Below are 26357 nucleotides of genomic sequence, written 5' to 3' on the forward strand. Positions count from 1 at the left end.
ATTTAAAAATGGCTGCAACAGTATATTGACAGGAAACATGCAATCAGGGATATTATTGCTGATATCAGATGGATCTTGACAGAAAGCAAAGAATACCAGAAAGATGTTTACCTGGGCTTTATTGACTACACTAAGGCATTCAACTGTGTGGCTCATGACAAGCTATGGACAACATTGCAAAGCAGTATTCTGGAACACCTAATTGTACTCATGTGGAACTTGTACATAGAACAAGAAGCAGTCATTCATACAGAACAAGGGGACACTGAATGGTTTAACATAGCAAAGGTGTGTACCTGGGTTGGATTCTTTCATCACACTTATACAGTCTGCATGCTGAGAAGATCATCAGAGAAGCCGGATTATATGAAGAAGAATGTGGTATCAGAATTAATAGAAGACTCAGAGTCCTGGTATGGCACTATGGGATAAAGCACTGGACTGCAAGTTTGGTTTGAACCACAAGATTTGAAGTTCAAACTCACCAGCCACTCCTGAGAAACTCTATACAGGTTCTCTATGAGTTGGAAACAACTAGACGGCACTTAAAAACAATGTTAATGTCCAATGCATACTGTTGGGTCACCTCTCTTCAGAATTGGCACAAATAGGGATCTCTTTCAATCAGTTGGTCAGTTAGCTGTCTTTCAAATTTCTTGGCACAGATGAGTGAGTGCCTCCAGTGCTGTACCAATTTGCTGAATGATTTCAATTTGTATTCCATTAATTCCCAGAACCTTATTCTTTGCCAATGCCTTCCACACACTTTGGACTTCTTCCTTCAGTACCATTGGCTCTTGATCATATATTTCCTCTTGAGATGCTTGAACACTGACCATTTCTTTTTGGTACAGTGACTCTGTATTCCTTTTATTTTATTTTGATGCTTTCTGTATCATTCAATATTTTGCCCATACAATCCTTAAATAAAGCATTTCAAAGCTTGAATTTTTCCTTCAGTCTTTCAGCTTGATTCATGCTAAGCATGTTCTTCCCTTTTGGTTTTCTAACTCCAAGTTTTTGAACATTTTATTGTAATATTTGACTTTGTCTTCTCAAGCTGTCCTTTAAATTTTCTGTTCAGGTCTTACCTCCATATTTCTTCCATTTGTTTTTGCATATCTATGCTGGAGATCAGATTTCAGAGTTATTTTTTTCTGACACCCATTTTGGTCTTTTCCTTCTTTATTGTCTTCTTATATATCAATATTTTTGACATCTGAAGACAATGAATCACTGAACTTAAGTACTACATGGTTCGTGATTTTTTTTTCTAGTAAATATACTTTAAACATTCAAATAATCTGGTGAAAGTGACACATTTAAATGTTGTTCTTCTTAAGTGCTGTTGAGTTGATTTTGACTCATAGCAACCTTATATAGTGTTTCCAAGGTGTGGCTTATGGGTTTGAACCACAGATCTAGTGGTTAGTCTACAAGATTGGTTAGTCTTATCTAGTAGTTTCATACCAAGACTTCATGTATTTGAATACGTGTCACAAATATGGCAGTATCTATCTTGTTGTTGTTAAGTGTTGTAGAGTCGGTTCCGACCCAGAGTGACCCTGCATAGAGTTTCCGAGGAGTATCTGGTGAGCTTGAATGCCAACCTTGTGGTTCAAACTGACCTTGCAGTTCAGTGCATTAACCCACAGCACCACCCCAGAGCTCTCTATCTGTGCGATTTTAATTTAGTATCTATTTTGAATACATAAATATGAGTATGTATTGTATTTTATTTTAGAAAACAACAACAGTCCTCCAAGTAGTAGCACACTACACATCTGTTGCTATTTTCAGACTACATATTTGAAACTTCAAGCTTACCTTTACTGGTTGGCTGGCAGAGATTATGAAAAAGGCCTCTCTCAAAAAAATGGACAAAAACAAGATTTGAAGGTTCATGATAATACAAATGTGACACAAGTCCAGCAAATCCCATTGGATTACCTTCTTGATCTAAATAGCCCTAAAAATTAAAAACTAAATCATTAGTGTGACTAATTTCACCATGCATATAAATAAATAAGACAATTTTAAATATGAAAATAACATCAATTATTGTTAACTGCCACAGAATCAGCCCTAGGCTCATGGAGACCCCATATATAAGAGGATTGGCCTATAGATTTTCATTGACTGATACTCTGGAGGTAGATATAAGACCTTTCTTGTCTGGAAGTTCCACTGAACCTGCTCAGCATCAAAGCAACATAAAAGTCTCCAATATAGGATGAGTGGTGGCAGCAGATAAGGTGCACCTATCAAGACTCAAAACTGGGTTTCCTGCATGGAAGGTAATAATTCCATCATTGAACCACGTAAGCAATATTAATTATTAGACATGCCCTTCAAAGACTATGATTAGTTCAGCATGACAAGAAATCTAGATATTAGGAATATTCGTATTTCACATAAAAGACAGTGCACAATTGTACCTCTTTTACCAGCAACTGCAATGAAAACAGGAAGTAAAGTTTTAACATGTCCATGGCTCTGGGTTGCTTGAAGGATAGCAGTGAATGTTTTAGCACAGACAGCACCTTTAGAGGAGAGTACTTTCAGTTATCCAAAGTTAAGAATTAGGAAATATATTCTTTTTTTTATTTTAATCGAATAGGTTTAATGTGATGAATTCAATGCTTTAAAATATCTATCACCTGAGAGTACATAGTAATGCTCCATTCTGCACGATTCTTTAACACTACCCAAAGGGATAGATTAGAAAATGATAGAATATAAAAATAAATGATCATCTAAACATCAACACAATGCAAAGAGAGAGTATGAATGTTTCCATAGGTAGACATGACCTGGGGTTAGGAATTTTATTGAGCTTGATAAAACCACTAACTTAATAGCTTCATCTAAGGATAGTGTTTGTTCTTGAAAATGGTACCAAAATGTAGTTTGGAACATACATGTAATTCCACCAGGTTAACTTTTTTATCTTCAAAATCTATGGCCAGGTTGAAAGCTGATAATGATCTAGTCTTACTGAAATGGGAATGAAATATGTTCTTAAGTGGTAATATAGAATAATTATTTCCCATATGCATTATACTACATAAATAATGAATTAAATATATACTATCAAGTCATAAGATTTAATCTTTTCTTTTTTTTTTGCTGTTGTTTTGGCAAATAATAAAAATGGATCTTCTGTGGTACATCTTTCTTTGCAAAAAAACAAAGCACATAAAATAGAATTGAAGAAATGAAGCAATCTGGTGCAAGCAGTCTAGTTATTCTCTGCAACAGTTGCTGTTTTTCCTAAGTGCTGTTGAGTTGGTTCCAACATATAGCAACCCTGTATAGGCTTTCTGAGAAGTGGCTCATGACTTTCAACCTCTGACCTTGTGGTTAACAATCCAGTACTTATCCGACAGTGCCACACCAGTAGTGACCAAAAATGGACCGGAAGAAAAAGTTTAAAACTCACTTCAGTTTAAGAACTTATACCTCTTAGATCATTCTGGAAAAAAATAGATTGTTTCATATTCTGACTTATTGTAAAATTAATGGATTTAGGTGAAAATAAATTCAAGTAATAAGATCATTTCCTTGTTTCCAGTGAAAATGTAATTGAAGAAGTAATTCAGGCCTACATAAACTTCCCACTAAAATGCCCATGAAGTTCCAACAAAAACATCACCTGACTTAAATTTGGCAGTTTATAGAATTCTGGATGAATTTACACTCATTATAAGATCATGGCATCCTAATGTGGCACAGTAGGGTAGGTACTGAACTACTAACTGCAAGGTTGGTGGTTCAAACCCAGTCGTTGCTCCAAGGAAACCCTATACAAAGTCACTATGAGTCAGAACTGATTGGACTGCAGTTGACAACAACAACAGGAGCAATGGACTAGCAGGAAGGAAGGAAAGAAGAGCTATAGTACTCATATCTTTTATTGAGAAGTGTTACTATTTTGAGGGACCCAAAACATCTTTTTCTATTACTTGTTCCCTGTCTCATTCTACTTTTAATCAAAGATTACAGAGACTGCAAGAAAACAACAGGAGAAAGTGAGTGAGGCACTCATGTTGGCTCATAGCCTTAGATTAGTTGATCCAAAATTAAATCTTACTGTCATAGACTGAATTGTGTCCCCCAAAATATGGGTCAGGCTGAGTGGGCCATGATTCTCAGTCGTTTGTTAATGATGTGATGACCCCATGACATGATCTGATATGATAAACCAGTGAAAGGATTAAGGGTGGGATGCTGTTGTTATTAAGTGCAGTCGATTTGGTTCCAACTTAATGAACCTGCATAAGGTTTCCAAGGAGCAACTGGTGAATTTTGAACCACCAACTTTGTGGTTCAAACTGACCTGTGGGACCAATGCTTAACCTTTCAGCACTACACCAGAATACACGACCCTTAATACTATCATGACCCTGATAGGATATAAGGGAGTTTCTCAGGGATGAGGCATGCAACACTCCTGATAAAAAGGAGAACAATGAGCAGAGAAAGAGGGATGGGATGTGCTCCCACCAAAAAAAGAACCAGGAATGCAGTGGGTGCATTCATCTTGGGGTCCCTGCATTGTGAAGCTCCTAGATCCAGGGAATGACTGATGTCATGACACAGGAATATTTCCCCAAAATTCTGTACCTACAAGTTCTGAAAGGAGACAAGGACTTTTCCTCAAAGCTGGCACACTGAATTTAGACTTTTAGTCACCTAAATTGTGAGAGGATCAATTTCTGTTTGTTAAAGCCATCCACTTGTGGTATTTCTATTACAGCAGCACTAGATAGCTAGGGCACGTGCGAAAACAGTAAGAACTCTAACAGTAATGCATACTGGAGTTAGTAGTAACTAATGGCATTTATATGATCAAAGTGTGAGTCAGAGTGACGGTTGAAGTTTCTACCTTTCAGTTGAGAAAGATAACGTAAGATGAAAATACACTAAGCACTGAGATTTGAGCCATGCATACCGATCTGACTCCAACCTCAGCTTTGAAAAGGAATTTGAACAGCATTTGTGTGAACAGAGAGTGAAGCCAAAAGACATTCATACATCCCAATACTTGGCAAATAATCAGATTAGGATAAATATAGCTACATCCAAAAGTGATAAAATAGAAAAGCCCACTGTACATTATTCATGGTACTATGAGGGGGCTTCAAAAAGTTTGTGGAAAATGAAATTAAAACACAATGGATTTTTTCCCACAGATTTTTTGAAGCGCCTCCTATTGTTCGTAAGAAAATGTTATTCGTTTCTTTAAAACGTTGTCATTCAATAAATATTTCTGAGTGCCTACTATTTAGGGTCACTATGAGTAGGAACTGACTTGACAGCACTTAACAACAACAACAATGCTCCAGAGGAATCTCTGGGCACTGCATCTGGTTTAACACTCAGCTACTACATGGAACATTGGAGGTTTGAATTCACCCAATGGCATCTCAGGAAATAGGCTTGGTAGTAGGGTTCCAAAATGGTGTAGTCCTACTGTGCACTCCTGGGTTTCCATGAGTTGGAATTGAGTTCAGAGCAATTAACAACTAATTGTGTTCCAGGTTCTGTTCTGAGAGATTACTCCAGATTACACCAGGCAATAAGGAACATCATTGGACTTGGGACGCTTACATTCTAGTTAGAAAGTAAATTCAAAAACACGGATATAGGTAATTAGATAGAGATAGACTGATTTGATACTATGTAAGAAGGGATAATGTGATTTATATAAATTAGTAAGAAGTATTGCCAGTGCAACAGACTAAAGATACATTTACAGTTAAGAAGGGTGGTCTGAACAGCCTGATTGACAATAATATTAAAGCAAAGATTTGAATGAAATGAGAGAGTGAAGCCATACATGCATTTGAGAGATCTTACAGGTAGAGGAAAGAGGAAGAATATTAGTTACTAGTTTGGAATGTTCCTGGAGTATTCATAGAGTAGGTATGGGTCCTTGGGGGAAGAGCAAAAGAAGATGAAATAACCAAGATAATTGGGACCAGATTCTGTCTAGTCTACAAAAGAACTTGCCTATGAATGTTGATTTCTATGTGAAGCAAAAACTTGTTTTGAAAATTTGACATTCTCAATGGATGCCTAAAGAGATAATCTCTATGAAACAAAGGCTCACCAGCATGAAGTACAAGGGTAGTATAAATTAAATAAGTAGCTGTATCAGTCTTTGAAAGCCAAATAAATACACTTCCATGCCTAGGGAAATGACTGAAAAAATACCCAAATCATTATGATTGTCTTTGGGTAGCAAAACTATATATTAGGGCTTTTTTTTCTTCTTTCAACTCTGAGTTTTCCAAATATTCTTTTAAAAACTTGATTGTTTTTATGTAAAAACAAACCTTTTTATTAGAAAACCATAATGACTAATTTTTTCTTTAGATTTCTGTGAGTTAAAACAGTAATTTATTTGGAAAAATTGAATTAAACTGCCTTTACCAGTTATGTTGTTGTTTTTGTTGCTAAATGGTATGGAGTCAGTTCCAACTCATAGCAACCCTGTATAGGGTTTATAAAGAGCTGGTGGTGGGTTTGAACGACCAACTTTGTGGCTAGCAGTCCAGAATTCATCCTATAGCACCACATAAGGATTCTGTCTATATTTGTTATGTGTAAATTTCCAGTGATTGCTTCTTTATTCTACAATGTGTAAATTTCTTATCAATTTAAAAGCCTAACAATGCAAAAAATGCTGACAAAATAACCACATTTAAGATGCAAAAAATCTATGTTGCCACAACGTGCACACAGTCTATTCTCTAGTCCAAGGGACCCATGTAAAACCCACACCTAAGAAAAAGAAATCTATTAACTTTATCATTTCATTGTTGCCTTTAAAGAATTGTACAAATATACTTCTGAAATAATACTGCACAGGTGAAAGTTAAGGCTTGTAATCAATGTTGTTGTTAAGTGCCATCCAGTCACTTCCTACTCATAGCAAGCCTGTATAGAGTTTCCAAGAGTGGCTGGCAGGTTTGAACTGTTGACCTTGTAGTTAGCAGTTCAGTGCTTATCCTACAAAACCATACAATTATTAATTTACTTTGAACCAAGTATGAACCTAAGGCCTTTAAAAATATTTATTTATTTAGTTCTTACTATAATTTATAGATAGGTATTATTTCCATTTTACTACTGAGAAAACTAGACTTTAATGCATTTAAAGTCACATAGTGGTTACAAATTGGGCTGCAAACCTCAGGGTCAGCAGTTTGAAACTACCAGCTGTTCCACAGGAGAAAGATGAGGCTTTCTGTTCCTGTATAGATTTACAGACTCATAAACCCTGTACAGGGTAGCTATGAGTCAGAACGGACTCCACGGCACATAACAACAACAATAACAACCAGTAAATAGTAGAAACTGAAATATAACATTTTAAAATCCATAGCCATGCCCTTAACTACTATAGTACAAAACCTATCACACACGAAATACAGTAATCCTGAGTGATTCCCAATGCCAGACTAGTCACAAATTCTATCTGATAGTAAGATTAATTAATAAAACTTTCACACTGCCTTCCAATCTATACTATTCATGAAATTACAAAGTGTGGTAGGGCTGATGAAAGGAAATGTTATTATTACAGACTTATAAAAGAACAGCCTCCCTACTATAGTCTGGTCAGTGATGAAGACAGAGCCTCACACAGTGTTAACAGGGTACCTTTGCTTGAGCATCCTCTGGGTCATCTCCTTTGGAGGCTAGGAGCATGAGTCTCAGTATCAGGGTTATGCTGACAGGGAACTGTCCTCTCAGCTCAGGAACATTGGATTTTATGAGTTTTTCTATTTTGGGCAGTGGAATATCAAAGAAATACACATCTCCAAGAAGGTCTTGACCTCGTCTTCCAGCACGTCCAGACATCTGGAAACAAAGTAATACTACAATGTGAAACTTCTTTTAATATTTTTCTTCTATCATATGTCAGAACCAAATCCACACCACATACCCATCATCACCACCATCATAATACAAGAAATGAACATTGTTACATTGCTTGGAATAAGCAAATTATGCATATGCCAAAGTAGTAACTTAAATTAATATCCAATAATGTGTTGCAAGGAGCTCTGGTAGTGCAGTGGTTACGAATCGGGCTGTGAATCACAAGGTCAGCAGTTGGAAACTACCAGCTGTTCTGTGGGAGAAAGATGAGGCTTTCTGCTCCCGTAAAGATATACAACCTCAGAAACTCTGTACAGGGTCGCTATGGGTCAGAGCCGACTCCACGGCACATAACCACCACCATCAATGTGCTGTTGAATTGGTTCTGACTTATAGGAACCCTGTATGGTTTCTGAGGAAAGGCTGGCGGATATGAACCTCTGGCCTTGTGATTAACAGTCCAGTGCTTATATGGCTGTGTTATATTAGGATTACATTGAACTATGTAACACTTGGAAAAGTTTACTGTGGCTAATACAGAGGACTTAAAATACTTACTAATGAAGATCAAAGCCATAGCCATCCATATGTGTTACATTTCAATGTAAAGAAAGCAAAAATCCTCACCATTGGAGCAATTAATAACATCATTAAAATAGAGAAAAGATTGAAGTTGTTAAATACTTCATTTTTCTTGGATGCACTACCAACACTCATGGAAGCAACAGTCAAGAAATCAAATGACACATTGCATTAGGCAAATCTGCTGCACGAGACATCTTTAAAGTGCTGGAGAGCAAAGACGTCAGTTTGAGGACTAAGGTGTACTTGATCCAAGCCATGGTATTTTCAATGTACATGTGAAAATGTGAACGTTGGATAGTGAATAAGAAAGACCATAGAAGAATTGATGCATTTGAGTTATGGTGTTGGAGAAGGATATTAAAAGTACCATGTACTTCTTGAAGAACAAGGAAATCTGTGTTGGAAGAAGTACAGCCAGAATGCTCCTTACAAGCCAGGATGGTCAGACTTCATCTCTCATACTTCAGACTTATTATCAAGAGGGAACAATCCCTAGAGAAGGACATCTTGCTTAGTAAAGTGGAGGGTCAGTGAAAAATAGGAAGACCCCAGTAAAATGGATTGGCACTGTGGCAGCATCCATGGGCTCAAGCTTAACAACCATTGTGAGAATGATGCCGGACTAGGCAGTATTTTCTTCTGTTGTACATAAGGTCACTATGAGTCAGAACTGACTCAATGGCACCTAGCAACAACAACACAATACAACATTCAAAATGAGATATCTATTATTAGGTATTTAGTTCATGCCAATATGGAACATGGTGAGTGTAGAGTAAGCACTTGACTTCAAGACCACCATCTGCTTTGAGGGAGAAAGACAAGGCAGAGATTTACAGCCTCAGAAACCCTATACAGGTTCACTATGAGTTAGAATCAACTTAACAACACTTAATAATAACAACAACAATTCATTCCAATAAATCTACCAGGCATTTATGTAACTATATGTAGAAGAGATAAACAAAAAATAACAATACAAAATTGACCTAAATTTTGAGGAGATCACAGGTGAACTCTATTCCAACGCATTTTCTCTTTCCCCACTTCTTTCTTTTGCTCCCTCACTTACATACAATCAAAACTTATTTAAAGCAACTTAAGAAACAAAGAAAACATTTTATAGAAGTTATATTATTCTTATATATTATATGCTTAGAATGTGTTAAGTACTTTATTATATATATGTATTTTATAATCAATATCTCATGATAGCCATGTGATTGATTTTATATATATAATTATTTTCTTTATAAAGTGAGAAAATAAGGGCATGCAGACATAAGAAACTTGACCACAGTTAATCAACCAGAAAGAGGAAGATTCATGATTCAAATCCTACAATTTTGACAAGTTCAAACTTATACCACCCTATGTCAAGAATACCAATGAACCCTTTGATAAGAATTTGCGTTATTCATCAATGTTCCTTAGAAAGGATAGTGCTTGTAAGAAAACTATACTGTCAATAATCTTTAAGAAAGACTAGTATAAGGAGAACTGAAAATAAGGAAATTGTTCTGATAATATACTGTTGTTAGATGCTGAGTTGATTCTGACTCACCCTATATACAACACTGTTTGGTTATTCAGCATCCTCACAATCAGAGATGTTTGAGCCCATAGTTGCAAGTCACTGTGTCTATCTATCTGAAGGTTTTCCACTTTAACAGAAATTTGTCTGTCTAGATAACATATCAAAAGTTGTTGTTGTTGTTGTTAGGTGCCATCGAGTTGGAACCAACTCAAAGTGACCCCATGCACAGCAGAATGAAACAATGTCTGATCCTGGGCCAAACTCACTACCACCGCCACACTTGAGACCATCAATGATGCCACCTGGCCAATCCATCTCATTGGGGGTCTACCTCTTTTTCTCTGAGCCTCCGTCTTACCAAGCATGATATCCTTCTCCAATGACTGTTCCTTCCTGACAATATGTCCACAGTATGAGAGACTAAGTTTGGCCATCTTGGCCTCTAAGGAGCACTCTGGCTGCACTTCTTCCAAAACAGATCTATTGGTTTTTTGGCAGCCCATGGCACTTTTAATATTCTCCTCCAACAGCATAACTCAAAGGCATAGATTCTTCTATGGTCTTCCTTATTCACTGTCCAGCTTTCACATGCATATGAGGTTATTGGTCCAGTGTTGAAGATATCTGTTTTCTTTATATTGAAGTGCAACCCATATTGAAGACTGTGATCTTTGATTTTCATCAGGTTATTTCACATGGTATAAAATACCATGGCTTGGGTTAGGCACACCTTAGTCTTCAAACTGACATCTTTGCTCCAAAGCACTTGAGACAAATTCTCAACATCCTCATTTTCAAGATGCATTCTGGCTATACTTCTTCTCTGGCAGTTCATGGTATAGCCAATACTTTGCCAACATCATAATTTAAAGGAATGAATTCTTTTTCATTCAGTCTTCCTTATTTAAGGGACATCTTTTGCATACATATGAGGCAATTGAAAATACCATAGTTTGCATCAGGTGCAGCTTAATCCAACAGTGATATTTTTGCTTTAAAGTGGTCTTCTGTAGCAGAAGTACCCAATACAGTATGTCATTTGATTTTTTTTGACTACTACTTTCATGAGCATTGATTGTCTATCCAAGTAAAATATAATCTTAGACAACTTCAACCTTTTCTCTATTAAGCATGATGTTGCTTACTGGTTCAGTCGAGAGTTTTTTTTTTTTTTTTTTTCTTTTCTTTATGTTGAGGTGTAATCCATACTGAAGGCTGTAGTCTTTGATCATCAGTAAGAACTTCAATCCTCTTCACTCTCAACAAGCAGTTTGTGTCATCTCAACTAAATACAGCAGTTATAAATTAGCCTTCCTAAAATCCTAAATTCTTCTTGATATAGTCCAGTTTCCTGGATTATTTGCTCAGCATAGAGACTTGAATGAGTATGATAAAAGGGTACAACCCTGACTCACACCTTTGCTAATTTTAAACCACACAGTATCCTGTTGGTCTTTGCACAGATTCTGCAGGAGCACAATTAGGTGTTCTGGAGTTCCCATTCTTCCTAATTTATCCACAGTTCTCTATGATTCACTATGCAGATACCTTTGCATAGGCAATAATACATAGATACATATCACTGTATTTATATGTGTATTATTATCATAGGACCTTATACACAACAAAACAAAATAATGTCTAGTCATGTACCAATCTCACAATCATTGCTGCACTTGAACTCATTATTGCTGCCACTGTGCAAATTCAATTTGTTGGGGTGGTCTTCTAAGGAACATTCTGGCTATACTCCTCCTAACACAGATTTATTTCTTCTTTTGGGACTCCATTGTGCTTTTAGTATTCTCCCTCAATGTCATCATAACTCAAAAGCATCAATTATTCTACCATCTTCATTATTTATTGTCCAAATTTAGGATGCATATGAGGCTATAGAAAATGCCATTGTTGGGACAAGCACCCTTTCGTTCTCAAACTGACATCTTTACACTTGAACACTTTAAAGAGGACTTGTGCAGCAGATTTGCCTAATACAATATGTCATTGGATTTCTTCATTGCTTCTTCTGTGAGTGTTGATGGTTGATCTGAGCAAAATGAAGTATTTGACAACTTCAATCTTTTCTCCATTTATCTTGATGTTATTTATTGGTCCAGTGTTGAAGATATCTGTTTTCTTTATATTGAAGTGCAACCCATATTGAAGACTGTGATCTTTGATTTTCATCAGTAAGTATATTAAGGTCCTCTTTACTTTCAGCAAGCAAGGTTGTATCATCTGCATATAATAGACTAAAATCTTCTATTCAACTATCTTGTCTCTTCATTTCTTCTATTTGCTTTAGCATCTCTATGCTGCAGAGCAACTGTCAGCATCTCTTATGACACATTTTGATTTTTTCTTCTTAATGACCTTTTGCTTTCTTTTTATATAATGTTATGTCATCCCACAACTCTTCTGATTTTTGGTCATTAGTGTGCAATGCATTAAATATGTTCTTATGATGATCTCTAAATTCAGGTGGGATATGTTCAAGGTCATATTTTGGCTCTCATGTACTCGTTTTAATTCTCTTCGTCTTCATCTTGAACTTGCATGTGAGCAATTGATGGTCTGTTTCACAGTCTGCCACTGGCCTTGTTGCATCTGATGATATGGAGTTTTTCTGCCATTTCTTTCCACAGATGCAGTGAATTTGATATCTGTGTATTCCATCTGGTGAGATTTTGTATAATCTTTTATATTGTTAAGAAACAGTATTTGTAATGAAGAACTTATTGGTCTTGCAAAATCCAATCATGCAATCTCCAGCATCATTTCTGTAACCAAGGTCATATTTTCTAATGACCGATCCTTCTCCTTTGTTTCTAACCTTTGCTTTCCAATCGCCAGTAATCATAAATCCATCTTGATTGTGTGTTTTGCCAATTTCAGACTGAAGAAGTTGGTAGAATTCTTCAATTTCATCATCACTGGCCTTAGTGATTGGTGCATAAATTTGAGTAATAGTTTATTAACTGGTCATCTTTGTAAGAGCTATGGATATTATCCTATCACAGTCAACATTGTACTTAAAGATAGATCTTGAAATGTTCTTTGTGATTATGAATATGACACCATTCCTCTTCAGTTTGTCATTCCTGGCATAATAAAATATGAGACTGTCATATTCAAAATAGCCAATACCAGCCTATTTCAGCTCACTAATGCCTAGGATATTGATGTTTATGTATTCCGTTTTAATTTTGACAACTTTCACATTTCCTAGATTCATGCTTCATACATCCCATGTTCTGATTATGAATAGATTAATGGATGTTTACTGTTGTTTCTTCTCAGTTTGAGCTATGCCCCTTCAGCAAATGAAGGTCCCCAGTTGTATTTTGAGTGTCTTCCAACTCGAGGGACTTATCTTCTAGCTCTATATCTGACAATTTCTGTACTCTTCATCTTTTGTCAATATTCAATATTGTGGTGCTGACAGTGTTCCACTGCTATTCATAGTTTTTTAGTGACTAATTATTTGCAAATGGTCTGCCGTACTTCTTCCTAGTCTACCTTAGTTTGCAAGCTCAGCTGAAACCTGGCTACCCTAGGTGACCCTTCTGATATTTAAACTATCAGTGGCATAGCTTCCAGAATTACAGCAACATGCAAGCCACCACAGTATGACAAAATAACAGAGATGTAGTGGATTTTGCCCACAGGTGTCGGGGACTGACCTCGACACAGGAACCTTTGGTATTGTAACCCATTGCTTGAATTTTTTCTTCAATTCTTTCTACTTGGGAAATGCTGAGTTTGTTCTTTCCTTTGGTTTTCTAACTCTAGGTCTTTGCACATTTCTTTATAATATTTTACTTTGTTTTCTCGAGCTGCTCTTTGAAATATTTTATTGTGCACTTTCACTTCATCATTTTTTCCATTTTCTTTAGATTTTATGTTCAATAGCAAATTTCAGAGTCTTTTTGACATCCATTTAGATGTTTTCTTTCTTTCCTGCCTTTTCAAATGACCTTATATCTTTATTCACATATGATGTTCTTGGTGTTACGCCACATGTGGTCTTCCGTCTTAGTTTCCAATGTAGCAAATTTACTCTTGAAATAGTTTCTAAATTTCTGTGGGATATACTGAAGGTTGGAGACTTGGTGTGGTGCTGTAGGATAATGCACTAGATTTCAAGGCTGGTTTGAACTCACCAGCCACACTCCTCGGAAATCCTTTACAGGGTTGCTATGATTTGAAACTGACTCAACTGTGCTTAACAACAGCAACAAGATACTCAAGATTGTACTTTGGCTTCTATGGATTTAATTTTATTTAGTTTCAACTTAAACTTGCATATACAAACAACTAAAATTTTGTTCTATATTCAGCCCTAGAGCTTGTTCTGACTGATATCAAGCTTCTCCATTGTCTCTTTCCACATAAGTATGAATTTGATTCCTGCATATTCTCTCAGTCTAGGTTCACATGTTTTGTCCTGTTGTTGAGAAAAGGTATTTGCAATGAATGAATGTCATTGGTCTTGTAAAATTCTACCTTGCAATCTCCACTGTAGTATCTGTCATCAATACCATATTTCCCAACTACTCATCCTCCTTTGCTTTCAACTTTCACATACCAATCACTAATAATTATCAATGTAACATGATTACATGTTTGTTCAATTTCAGATTGTAGAAGTTAGTCAAGCTCTTTATTTTTAGCATTAGTGGCTGGCATTACAATTGCATAATAGTCATATTAAGTGGCCTTCCTTGTAGACAAATGTATCACTGATTACCTGATATTTCAGAATATACTCTGAAATATTCTTTTTAGCTATGAATCTGATTCCACTCCTCTTCCATATTTCATCCCTGGCATATTAGGTCATATGATTGTCTAATTCAAATGGGCAATGCCATCAAATTGAGACAGTATTATTTTTATGTACTCCATTTCATTTTTGACAACTTCCAATTTTTCTAGGTTCATGTTTCCATTGTTTCACATTTTGAATGTTAATGGGAATTTTCAACTGTTTCTTCTGAAGGTCCTGACTAGCTTTACTCCATTCATGTCTCTTGTCCAATTGCATTTTGAGCGCTTTCCAATCTTGGAAGATCATCTTTAGGCACTACTATCAGACAATGTTCTGCTGCTATTTATAAGTTTTACAGTGGCCAGTTTTTTCAGAAGTAAATTTCCAGGTCCTCCTCCTATATCTTGGTTGGGAAACTTTGCTGAAACCTGCTCACTATGGTTGACCTTACTGATATTTGAAATACTGGTGGTATGGCTTTCAGCAACAGAAACACATAAGCCACCAAACTAACAGATGAGTTATTTTATACCACAGCTGAAAACAATAACCAGGCAAGGATGAATGCCACAGTGTACAAGTCAATGAATTGCATTATTTTAGCAGACTAAATATTCTCATGTTTTACTGCTCTGGAATCCTGGTGTGGTGCTGTATGATACGCAATCTACCATAAGGTCAGTTTGAACAGCAAGGTCTGCAGATTAAACTCATCACTGCTCCTTGGAAATCCTCTATAAGGTCTCTATGAGTCGGAACTGATCTTATGGCACTTAACAACAACTCCAGTCATATTTTTAATAACATAAGGAAGACAGTTGATGCATACTGCAATACCTGTCTGTAGTTTAAAGCATCCAGATAGACTGAGTTTTCAGCAAACACCACAGATTTACAAGGCATATTGATTCCTAAAGCAAGTGTCCCTGTAGCTGTCACCACCTAGAAAAAGAATAAAACAATTACTTTTAAAATCAACATTTCAACAACTATCTGTTATATAGTTTCTGAAAAAATTTTTGACCTATTAAGCCACAGTAGAAAAGCTAAAGATAGTGGTCATAGTGATATTCTTATATTTTCCCCAAAATACTAAGAACTTCCTGACTCAAGGCCTAACTGTCACTGTTGGACAAAATATGTTCCCTGCAAATATTCATTTTTTAAAAAACATTTTCATTTCTTTGTTCAAAATTTAAAGGACTTTTTGAAATTACCAGATACACACCCAAAAAGAACACCCCTTACCATTATTATTCATTGTATATCACCGTATGTAGTGAGCCACAATGGCGCTGTAGGATAAGCAGTAGACTGTTAACCACAATGTTGGCAGTTCAAACCCACCAACTGCTCTGTGGGAAAAAGTTGAGGCTGTCTGCTTCTGTAAAGATTTACTGTCTCAGAAACCCTATGCAGGATTAGAGTGAGTTGGAATCGACTTGATGGCAGTTGGTTTTATCCTATACTAATTATCAGTAGTAATGACTACATGAAGGTATATTACTCGCTGTTTAATTGTCCTACAACAAATTCCAAATATCATTCACTTGTTGTTTTGCCACACCAAACAGAGTACCTGACATATGGTACCAGTACCAGTTGCATTTGCATTTACTCTGATTCATGGTGACCCCTGTGTGTAGGGTTAGAACTGTGCTCCATAAGCCTTTCAATGGCTGATATTCTGGAAGTAGATCACCAGGCCTTTCTTCGATGTGCCTTGGAGTGGATCAGAACTACCAATCTTTCAGTGAGCAATGAGCACATCAACCATTTGCATGACCAGCGATTCCTGACACATGATGTTGTTATTAAGTGCTGTCAAGTAGATTCTGAGTCATAGTGATCCTGTATACAGTTTTGAGGAGCAGATGGCAATAAATACATTTTTAGTAAGTGATTAGAAAAGAATTTCAGTTTTCCAAATACACTTCCAAACGATTGCCTACCTTGCTGAACTATAATATGTTTGCAGAGTTTGCATCCATACAAATAGTATATCTAAGTAAAAAGTGAAAAATTGCTTCATTCCCCCCACCCCCTAAATTTCTATGCTAATTTAAGGGAAAGGAGTTTGACAAACTTTAAAGTTTACCAGCATAATCTCACTTTTTCTTTTTTGGCATTTTTCTTTTTTTTTATTTCTAATTGGCCTCCCTTTCTCTTTATGTTGATATCAGTATTGTTGTTGTTGTTAAGTTCCTTAGAGTTGGTTCTGACCAATAAGGACCCAGTATAGTGTTTCTGAGGAGCAGCTGGTAGGCTTGAACTGCTAACCTGACAGTTCAAATAGACTTTGCAGTTCAGAGCATTAGCCCACACTGCCACATCAGAACTCAGGTATCAGCTATAGGGCAAGCTCAATTTTAGTATTTTAAATCTATAGAGTGATTTTTCTCTAATTATTATCTCAGGTAGCTGTATCTATATTCATTAAGGTGCAATAAAACTCTATGATAAGAACAAAAAAAAGTGGGGGGAGTAAAAACATTAAATTTAGAAAATAATTATAATAAATAATTATTTCAGTTAAAAATGTTTTCATTTTAATTATTATAATCAACCAAACATTATACAACAGAATTCTATTATTCTTATTAATGTCTGCATGTTTGAGAAACGTAATGGAACCCAATTAAGACTAAAAAACTGATAATATGGGGCCCACTATATTATCATCTTATGTTAACATGTTCATCAGGGTTTTCAGTGAGTAGATATAAACCACTAAATATATCATTTGCAAAAATCCTAGTTCCCTAACACATATAAATAGCTCTGGGTCACATCAGACCCTCAACACATCTGTACTTTTCTCCATAAAATTTACCACTGGGTTATTGGGAGAATTAAGGACAAAACCACGAGGTCTCCTAATATCTACCTAATCTATATCCCAACAAATTACAACCAAACCAACAAGACATTTGGCCTTTTTATTATTGAAAAAAGCTCCATTAGTTTTTATTTAGTTTTCTGACTCTGTGCTTGTGCCTTCAACACTTCCACAACCATTTCTGTTCCTCAATAAGGAAAGCATGCTTGATCTTGTCACAGACACACTTAGCACACATGGAGCCACCATAAGCCCTACTGACATGTTTCTTTGTCTTGGACAACCTCGTGAGAATTTTAGGTCTCACAGCATGGACCCCGCGAAGTCAACCTAGGGACACACCATGTGTATATTTTGGTGCTTTACCAACATTCTTGCTATAGATGGTAAACAATTCTATTACTAGGGGATTGGGACAGCCTAGTTTTGTTAGAGGCTGTATTATAGAAGAGCCTATGAAGGTGTATGTCAAACCTGGAAGAGTCAATTAATACATTTTTTTTTAAATGTGTCCTCTACAACAAAATTATCACCATTTCCATAACAGAGTGCCTGGGTGGTACACACAACTAATAGCTGACTGCTATCTGAAAGATTGGAGGAACTGAAAGATTGGAGGTTCGACTCCACCCAAAGATGCCTCAGAAGATGAGGCCAGTGATCTTTCAAAAACTCAGCCACTGGAAACCCTATGAAATACAGTTCTAATCATACATCCATGGAGCTGCCAGGAGTAAGAATCAACTTGATAGCTACTATTTTGCTTTTGCTTTTGTTTGTTTTAAACTCTTAGTATTCTTGGTGAAGCCCAGTAGGATAAGCACTTGACTGCCAACCACAAAGTTGTTGGCTCAAATCCACCAACTGCTTCTCAGAAACCCTATACAGGGTAACTATAAATTAGAGCTGGCTTGACAGCACTGAACAACACATTTTTACTATAGCATCTGGTCATTCATTCATTAAACTAATAATCATTGAGTAACTATTATATAATGATTATTTTAGACATTGGCTATGCAGATCAGAATAGGTGTGCCTCTTGTTCTCAATACATAATTTTGCATAAAATAGGTCTCTGGTTACAGACAATTACACTTAGCAGATAACAAATGTTACTTAGTAGAATAACTAAGCAATGTTGTTAATGATACATTTTGGTTAACCAGATAACAGAACTTACCCTTTAATTATATCTGACTTTCACCAATGTTTTCTTTATTAAAATTGGTGGTGGGGGTTGGTGGATGTGTGCTTTCAACTCAGTTCTGATAACCCCCTGCACAGGAGCAGAAAGCCTCATCTTTCCCCCATGGAGTAGTTGGTAGTAATGAACTACTCACCTTGTGGCTAGCAGCCCGACTCATAACCCACAACACTAATGGATGTTAAATAGTGTAACACAATGAGATTCAATTTCTGCTTCTGTATCTATCTGTCTCACTCCTTTTGTTTCTTTTCACTCTCTTATTTTCTCTTTCATGAACACAGACACATAGACACACACAAGAACCTAAGTACGTACCCCAAAATATAATGTGGGAAATCTAAAGAGTGAGATTTTAACGTTATTAAGAAATTCCTGAGAATTTAGCCAAATGATCCCAATGCACATACTACACAAAAGATTACAAGGGTTTGGCTTGCAAACTATGTAATGTCATCGTCCACTTGTGCACTATCAATGATAGCAGTGGAAATATTGTGTGACATAGCTAAATCCTCTGAGTAGATATGCAGTAGGCCCCAAGGAAGACATGTTCTTGCTCTTATTTCAGCTCTTCTTTTTAGTACATCAGAAAAAGATCAAACTAAACTCTTTTTCATGAAGGTCCTCTGTAGCCAAAATGATGTGAACAAATGACAAAATTCTCTGTATATTAAACTTTGAAAATAAAATTTCAAAGATATACTTAACTATAGAAATAACTGGAAAAGTAACTGTTTAGGGAACTGCTTTATTCTCTTAAAGACTTTAGGAAAATAACAGGAAAAAAAATCTAAAATCTTCCTCCCACAATTAAAGTAATGGGGCATATGCAGTTGCACCCTGGGTAGCAAAAAAAAAAAAAAAAAAAAAAAAAAAAGCATATAAATTAGAAGAGAATATGGTTTAATTTTCAATAACATCCCACTTCATGTAGACATCATTTTGATTTTTGGAAAGAAAAAAAAATTACCTACCCTAATAAATCCTTTTCTAAAGAGAACTTCAACTAATTGTTTTTCTTTGGCACTCAAACAGCTGTGATGATATCCAATGCCCCTACATGCCAAAGTCTTCATTTCTTCACCTTTTATTTGGAATCTTACTCGATCAAAAATGTCCTGCAAAGTCTAAAAGAATCAAGATGTTTTAGAAATTTTGACCACTTCTTATCTGGTTTCAATTTAAGACAGAATAAAACATGTCTAAATGAAAATATTTAAACATACACTATCTAATAATATAGTTAAATGAGGCAAATGTCTGAATTTGACTCTACATTAGTAAAGGGAATGCTGCTTGGAAGTAAAAGAAACTCTGGAGAAAATATTGATTTTTCTAACAGACTGTGTTAACCCCACTTCAAGTGTGAAAAATACTAATAAGGCCATAGATAAGACACTTAGGGTACCCTGGAGAAGATGAGCTTTCTACTGGAGTTTTAGGAGTATTTTCCCTGAAGAGACTCCACCAAAAAAACAAAGCTGTTTCCTTAAACTACATGGTCAGTGAAAGCTTACTTCTCACCTCAAAGAAGCCATGAGTGACATTTAAAGAATCCATACTCTAAAAGATGATTACACACATGGACATCACCAGATGGAATACAAGGAAATCAAATCAAGTACATATGTGGAAAGGAGTGGTGGAAATGCTCCATATCATCAGCTAAACCAAGAATGGGGCACACCAGAGAACAGTACATCAGTTGCTCATATGCAAATTCAGGCTGAAGCTGAAGAAAACTAAAACAAGTCTGTGAGAATCAAAACTTTGAACATATACCATCTGAATTTAGAGATCATCTCAAGGACAGATTTGATGGATTATATACTAATGATTGAAGACCAGAAGAGTTGTGAGATGACATCAAGAATGTCATAAGAGAAGAAAGCAAAAGGTCATTAAGAACACAAGAAAGAAGAAAAAAGTCAAAATGGATGTCAGAAGAGAACTCTGAAACTTGCTTTCCAGCATCAAGATGCTAAAGCAAAGGAAGAAATGAGGAGGAAAAGAGATTGAACAAAAGATTTCAAAGAACAGCTTGAGAAGACAAAACCATATATTATAAAGAAATGTACAAAGACCTGGGGTTAGAAAACCAACAGGGAAGAACAGACTCAGCATTTCTCAAACTGAGGTAAAGAATAAACAGAGTCACTTTACTAAAAAGAAATGGTCAATGTTCAGCCATTTCAAGAGGCTGATCAATATGATTAATAGTCAATAACATTGAAGGAAGAAGTCCAAGTACACTGAAGGTATTGAAAAGAACAAGGTACTGGGAATTGGTAGAATACAAATTGAAATCTTTCAACAAACTGATGTAGTACTGGAGGCACTCGCTCATCTATGCCAAGAAATTTGAAAGACAGCTACCAGACCAGCTGACAGGAAAAGATGCATATTTGTGTCCATTTCAAAGAGAAGTGACCCAGCAGAATGCGGAAATCATCAGACAACATTATTAATATTGCATGCAAGTAAAATATTGCTAAAAATAATTAAAAACTAGCTGCAAAAGTACATTGACAAAGAACTGCCAGAGATTCTAGCAGGATTAAGAAGATGTGGAATGAGGGATACAATTGCTGGCTTCAAATGAATCTTGGTTGAAAGTAGAGAATACCAGAAAGATGTCTACCTGCACTTTATTAACTACACAAAGGATTTCGATTGTGTGCATCATGAAAAGCTATGGACAACATTGCAAAGAATGTGTATTCCAAAACACTTAATTGTGCTCATGTGGAACCTGTACAAAGACCAAGAGACAGTCTTTTGAATGAAATAAGGTAACACTGAATGGTTTAAAATTAGGGATGGTGTGCAGCAGGGTTGTATTCTTTCACCATATTTATTCAATCTATATGTTGAGCAAATAACTTGAGAAACTGAATTATATGAAGAAAAACATGGCATCAGGGTTAGAGAAAGAGTCCCTAACAACCTGTGATATGCGGATGATACAATCTTGTTGGCTAAAAGTGAAGAGGACTTAAAATAGTTACTGATGAAGATCAAAGACCACAATCTTCAGTATGGGTTGCACCTCAATATAAACAAAAAACAGAAATCCTCCACACTGGACCAATAAATAACATCAACATAAATGGAGAACAGATTGAAGTTGTCAAAGACTTCATTTTGCTCGTATCTACCACTAAAATTCAAGAAATCAAATGATGTACTTCATTGAGCAAATATGCTGCACAAGACTTCTTTAAAGTGCTGAAGAGCAAAAAAGTCAGTTTGAAGACTAAGGTGTGCCTCACTTAGCCCTGGTATTTTCAATAACCTCATATGTATGTGACAGTTGAACAATGAATAAAGAAGACCAAAAGAGAATTGATACATTTGAGTAATGGTGTTGGAGGAGAATATTAAAAGTACTATGAATCACCAAACAAATCTGGGTTGGAAGAAGTACAGGCAGAATGCTCCTCAGAAGCCATAATGGAAAGACTTAATCTCTTATTAAGACATCAGGACCAGTCCCTGGAGAAGGACATCATGCTTCATAAGTGCAGGGTAAGAAAAAACAGGAAAGTCCCCAACAAGATGGATTGGCATAGTGGCAGTAGCAATGAGCTCACATTAGCAAAACATGTGAGGTTGACTCATGGCCAGGCAGTGCTTCGTTCTGGGTCAAGATAGCGCCTAACAACAGCAACATGTTCCAAGGAGGAAATTCAATTTTAGGGAGTTATATAGGCAAAGATGCATACTTCTTATTTTCTTATTCTCCTTTCGGAGAAAAAAGGGAAAATAAAACACAAAACCAGCCAACCTGTCTTAAACAAAGGCTGGTTCCTTAAATCATAGTCATCTATATAATGGACTATCAAGAAGCCATCAGAATGATGCAAGAAGTATATGATTATTATTAAGAAACATATTAACAGTAGAAAAATTAGGTAATAAAATAATGTATACAGTATCATTTGATTTTTGTTAAGAATATATGAGATGAGTATGTATATCTGTAAAAAAAGTGTGTGTTTCTGTCTGTAGTGTACGTGTAGGTATAGAAAAAGTTTCATCCATCAGGGCAATGATTACATACAAGTGATAATATTGCTTTTACTGATGCTGATTTGTATTTTTTTTATTTTATTTGTATTTTTAAATTTGTCTTCCATGACCATAAGTGATTTTCATAACAAAAATATTTTAAATAAGAAATGGCATAATACTATCAGATATTTTCATGACTTTTGAGTGGAAGCCATGGTTATTATAGAAGTCTCTAATTTTGAGAAATTGTGTGAATACTACTTACAGTGTATTTGATTATCTGTCTCCAAAATATGATAACTATCCAAATGAAGCCATGAGACTGGATTCAAGAATTCAGGCTATAAACTAATATGATACAGAGAAATAATGAAAGGACAGACATTTTCTGAAATAAACTGTCAAAAAATAAAAAAAATAACATGTAAATCCTTTTCAATATACATTGCAGCAGTACACATGAAATACAAAAGAAGGAAGAAATGATTTGCTAGAGAAATGTTCAATGCTATGTGCTAACCTTAGTGTCTATTGCTTTTTCATCAGCATATGTGCAGTCCTGAGGGATTCTTAGGTTCTTCTCTAGGCTCTTGCATATATTCTTATATTCAGCTTCTTGTATTAGGCTTTGGTCCATTTTTCTGGGATTTTTCTGACTTTTTCCATCTCTGTTTATAAAAATAAAATTTTAAATAATGGTTATTCATACTCAGTCACCATAAGAAACTCAAGATTTCCCAGCTCATCTTCATTACTAAAATTTTCACACTTATCCAGCATCAAGCCTGACTGAATTTCCTCCCTCTGATATACTTGTTCATAGAAAAGTGTGGAAGAGAAAGAATATATAGTTGAGGATGAAAGTAGTTGGAAGACAGGTTGAAGAGATTAAGGCATGGCCCAAAAATGTTAGCATATCAGCAATCATGTAAGAATTTCAGCCTGAATCCAAACAGAAGCAAGAAAGAAGAAAACCAAAGAAAAATTAGATTGATTGTTAGAAATGTTATGTTGTTGTTGTTGAGTCCATACCGACTCATAGCAACCCTACGCACAACAGAACGAAACACTGCCCGGTCTGGGCCAACCTCACAATTGTTGCCATGCTTGAGTCCACTGATACTGTCATATTGCCAATTCATCTCACTGGGGTATCTTCCTCTTTTTCTCTGACCTTCCACCTTACCAAACATGATATCCTTCTCCAGTGACTGGTCCCTACTTACAATATGTCCGAAGTATGAGAGATGAAGTTTGGCCATCCTGGCCTCCAAGGATGCACTTCTTCCAATACAGATCTGTTGGTTCTTTTGGCAGCCCATGGCACTTTCAATATTCTCCTTCAACACCATAACTCAAAAGCATCAATTCTTCTATGGTCTTCCTTCTTTACTCTCCAGCTTTTGCATGCATATGAGGTTATTGGAAATAACATGGCTTCGGTCAGGCACACCTTAGTCTTCAAGCTGATGTCTTTTGAGGAACAAATTGAACATACTATCAGATTACATATTCTTCCTGGGTCTGCTGTATGCCTCTTGGATGATGTACATATTCCTCACGAGTACAAGTAAGTATTCAGGAATGCTCATATTTTCTAATATTGTGCATAGCTTGTCTGTCATGATCCACACAATTAGACACCTTTGCGTAGTCAATAAAGCAGAGGTAAACATCTTTCTGGTAATCTCTGCTTTCAGCCAATATCCATTGGACATCAGCAATGATATTCCTCATTCCACATCCTCTTCTGAATCCGGCTTGAACCTGTGGAATTTCTCTGTCAATGTATGCTTGCAACCGTTTCTGTATTACCCTTTACTAAAACTTTACTCACATGGAATATCACAGATATTGTCCGATGATTTCTGCATTCCACTGGGTCACTTATCTTTGGAATGGGCACAAATACAGATCTCTTACAACCAATTGGCCAGACAGTTATCTTCCAAATTTCTGGGCATAGATGAATGAGTGCCTCCATTGCCGCCTTACTTTCTTGTAAGATTTCAATTTTTATTCCATCAATTCCAGGTGCCTTGCTCTCTGCCAATTCCTTCAATTCACCTTGGACTTCTTCCTTCAGTATCATTGGCTCTTAATCATATGCTACTTCTGTAAATGGTTGAACATCAACCATTTCCTTTTGGTACAGTGACTCTGCATTCCTTTCACCTTCTCTTCATGCTTTCTGTATCATTCAATAATTTGCCCAGGGAATCCTTCAATAACAAAAGCCGAGACTTGAATTTTTTATTCAGTGTCCTCAGCTTGAGAAATGCTGAACGTGTTCTTCCTTTTTGGTTTTCTGATTCCAGATCTTTGAACATTTTGTTGTAATATTTGGCTTTGCCTTCTTGAGCTGACCTTTGAGACTGGCAAGTGGGTATCATCTGCAGGTGTGGGTGTTCCTGCATCTGTCCACCCTCTTCTTATCAGTTGGTCGCTTCGGTCTCCTCTCTAGTCCTCTGTGGATGTGTCACTGACTCTGAGCCCATGAGTCCCCAGGTCTTGCCTCACTGCTGGCCGACCAGGTCTCTACCTGGGCTCACCATAGTCTGCTGAACGATGCAGGGCTTAGCTCGCAGCTTCTTCGATGTTCTTCAGTCACTTCTCTTTATGGGTGATGTGTGTGGTCGCCATTCAGAACGTATTTTCCCATTGCATCTTTGTCTTGGAGGAGGATTTGCACTGAGAGGACCTAACCACTTGCCTTGATATCTCCTGGGCAGACAACTTGCTTGTTCTTGTGGTAACAGTTGGACTGCCCTTGTTGTTTTGTATTTTTCCTGTAGGTCCTTCTTTCAAGAAGTGTCTTCTGGTTTTCTGGCTGCTCCAGGCTGGTCTGCTTGTCCTTTCAAAAGGAAAGTTTCCCTTCTCTGATGGTCTGGATGTGGTTCAGGCTTCCTTCTATAGTTTTATGCAATGCACAGGCTCCTCATGAGACCTCCTTCACTAGATACATTGTAGCCCCATTTTAGGTATTCCAATTAGATATAGGCAGAAGACGGACTTACAAGCTCTCTATGGTGATATTTCTGGCTATTCCTTTCACTCTTCCTCCAGTGACTGTTTTATATTATAATGCACGGAAAACCAAGGTTCAAAAGTTAGCCAAGTATCTCAACATTATTCCCCACTTTTCCCCATTCCAACTCTGTCCCCGTCTCTGGATCCCAGAGCCCTGTTGTTCCAAGGCTATGCCTAGATCTGCTTTTACCTCTGTCCCATTTAGCTCATTCATACCTGCCTAATTTTCTCCCGTCTGCCTTGTTCTTCCATTACCCTCTCCCTACTTGTATATTGCTCCCCTCCCCAATACCCAAATTATCCTATGTCTATTCCCTGCTCTGTGCTCCGCCTTCCCCTCCCCCCTTTATTCCTACCCCTATGTCCTAGCAACCTGCTAGGAATCCACTTTAGTGGATTAGTATGGGTTCTTTTTCTTAGTCTTTTACAGTAGTGGTCCTATGCAATATTTTTCCTTTTGTGATTGACTAATTTCACT

General features: G+C 36.5%; 1 protein-coding gene across 1 annotated transcript in view; it reads right to left on the reverse strand.

Annotated features, from left to right (window-relative positions):
* LOC102829971 (probable ATP-dependent RNA helicase DDX60-like) overlaps nucleotides 1-26357 on the reverse strand; it is a gene marked incomplete at its 5' end in the record, with an annotated part of 180523 nt that overhangs the window by 36022 nt on the left and 118144 nt on the right. The window contains 6 exons of the mRNA XM_006864549.1: nucleotides 1828-1969; nucleotides 2439-2543; nucleotides 7672-7872; nucleotides 15624-15728; nucleotides 19810-19962; nucleotides 23370-23517. Of these exons, the coding sequence (XP_006864611.1) occupies nucleotides 1828-1969; nucleotides 2439-2543; nucleotides 7672-7872; nucleotides 15624-15728; nucleotides 19810-19962; nucleotides 23370-23517 (854 nt within the window). The remainder of the gene's footprint in view (nucleotides 1-1827; nucleotides 1970-2438; nucleotides 2544-7671; nucleotides 7873-15623; nucleotides 15729-19809; nucleotides 19963-23369; nucleotides 23518-26357) is intronic.

This window comes from Chrysochloris asiatica, unplaced genomic scaffold, assembly GCF_000296735.1.
Source record: "Chrysochloris asiatica unplaced genomic scaffold, ChrAsi1.0 scaffold00066, whole genome shotgun sequence".
Lineage (NCBI taxonomy): Eukaryota > Metazoa > Chordata > Mammalia > Afrosoricida > Chrysochloridae > Chrysochloris > Chrysochloris asiatica.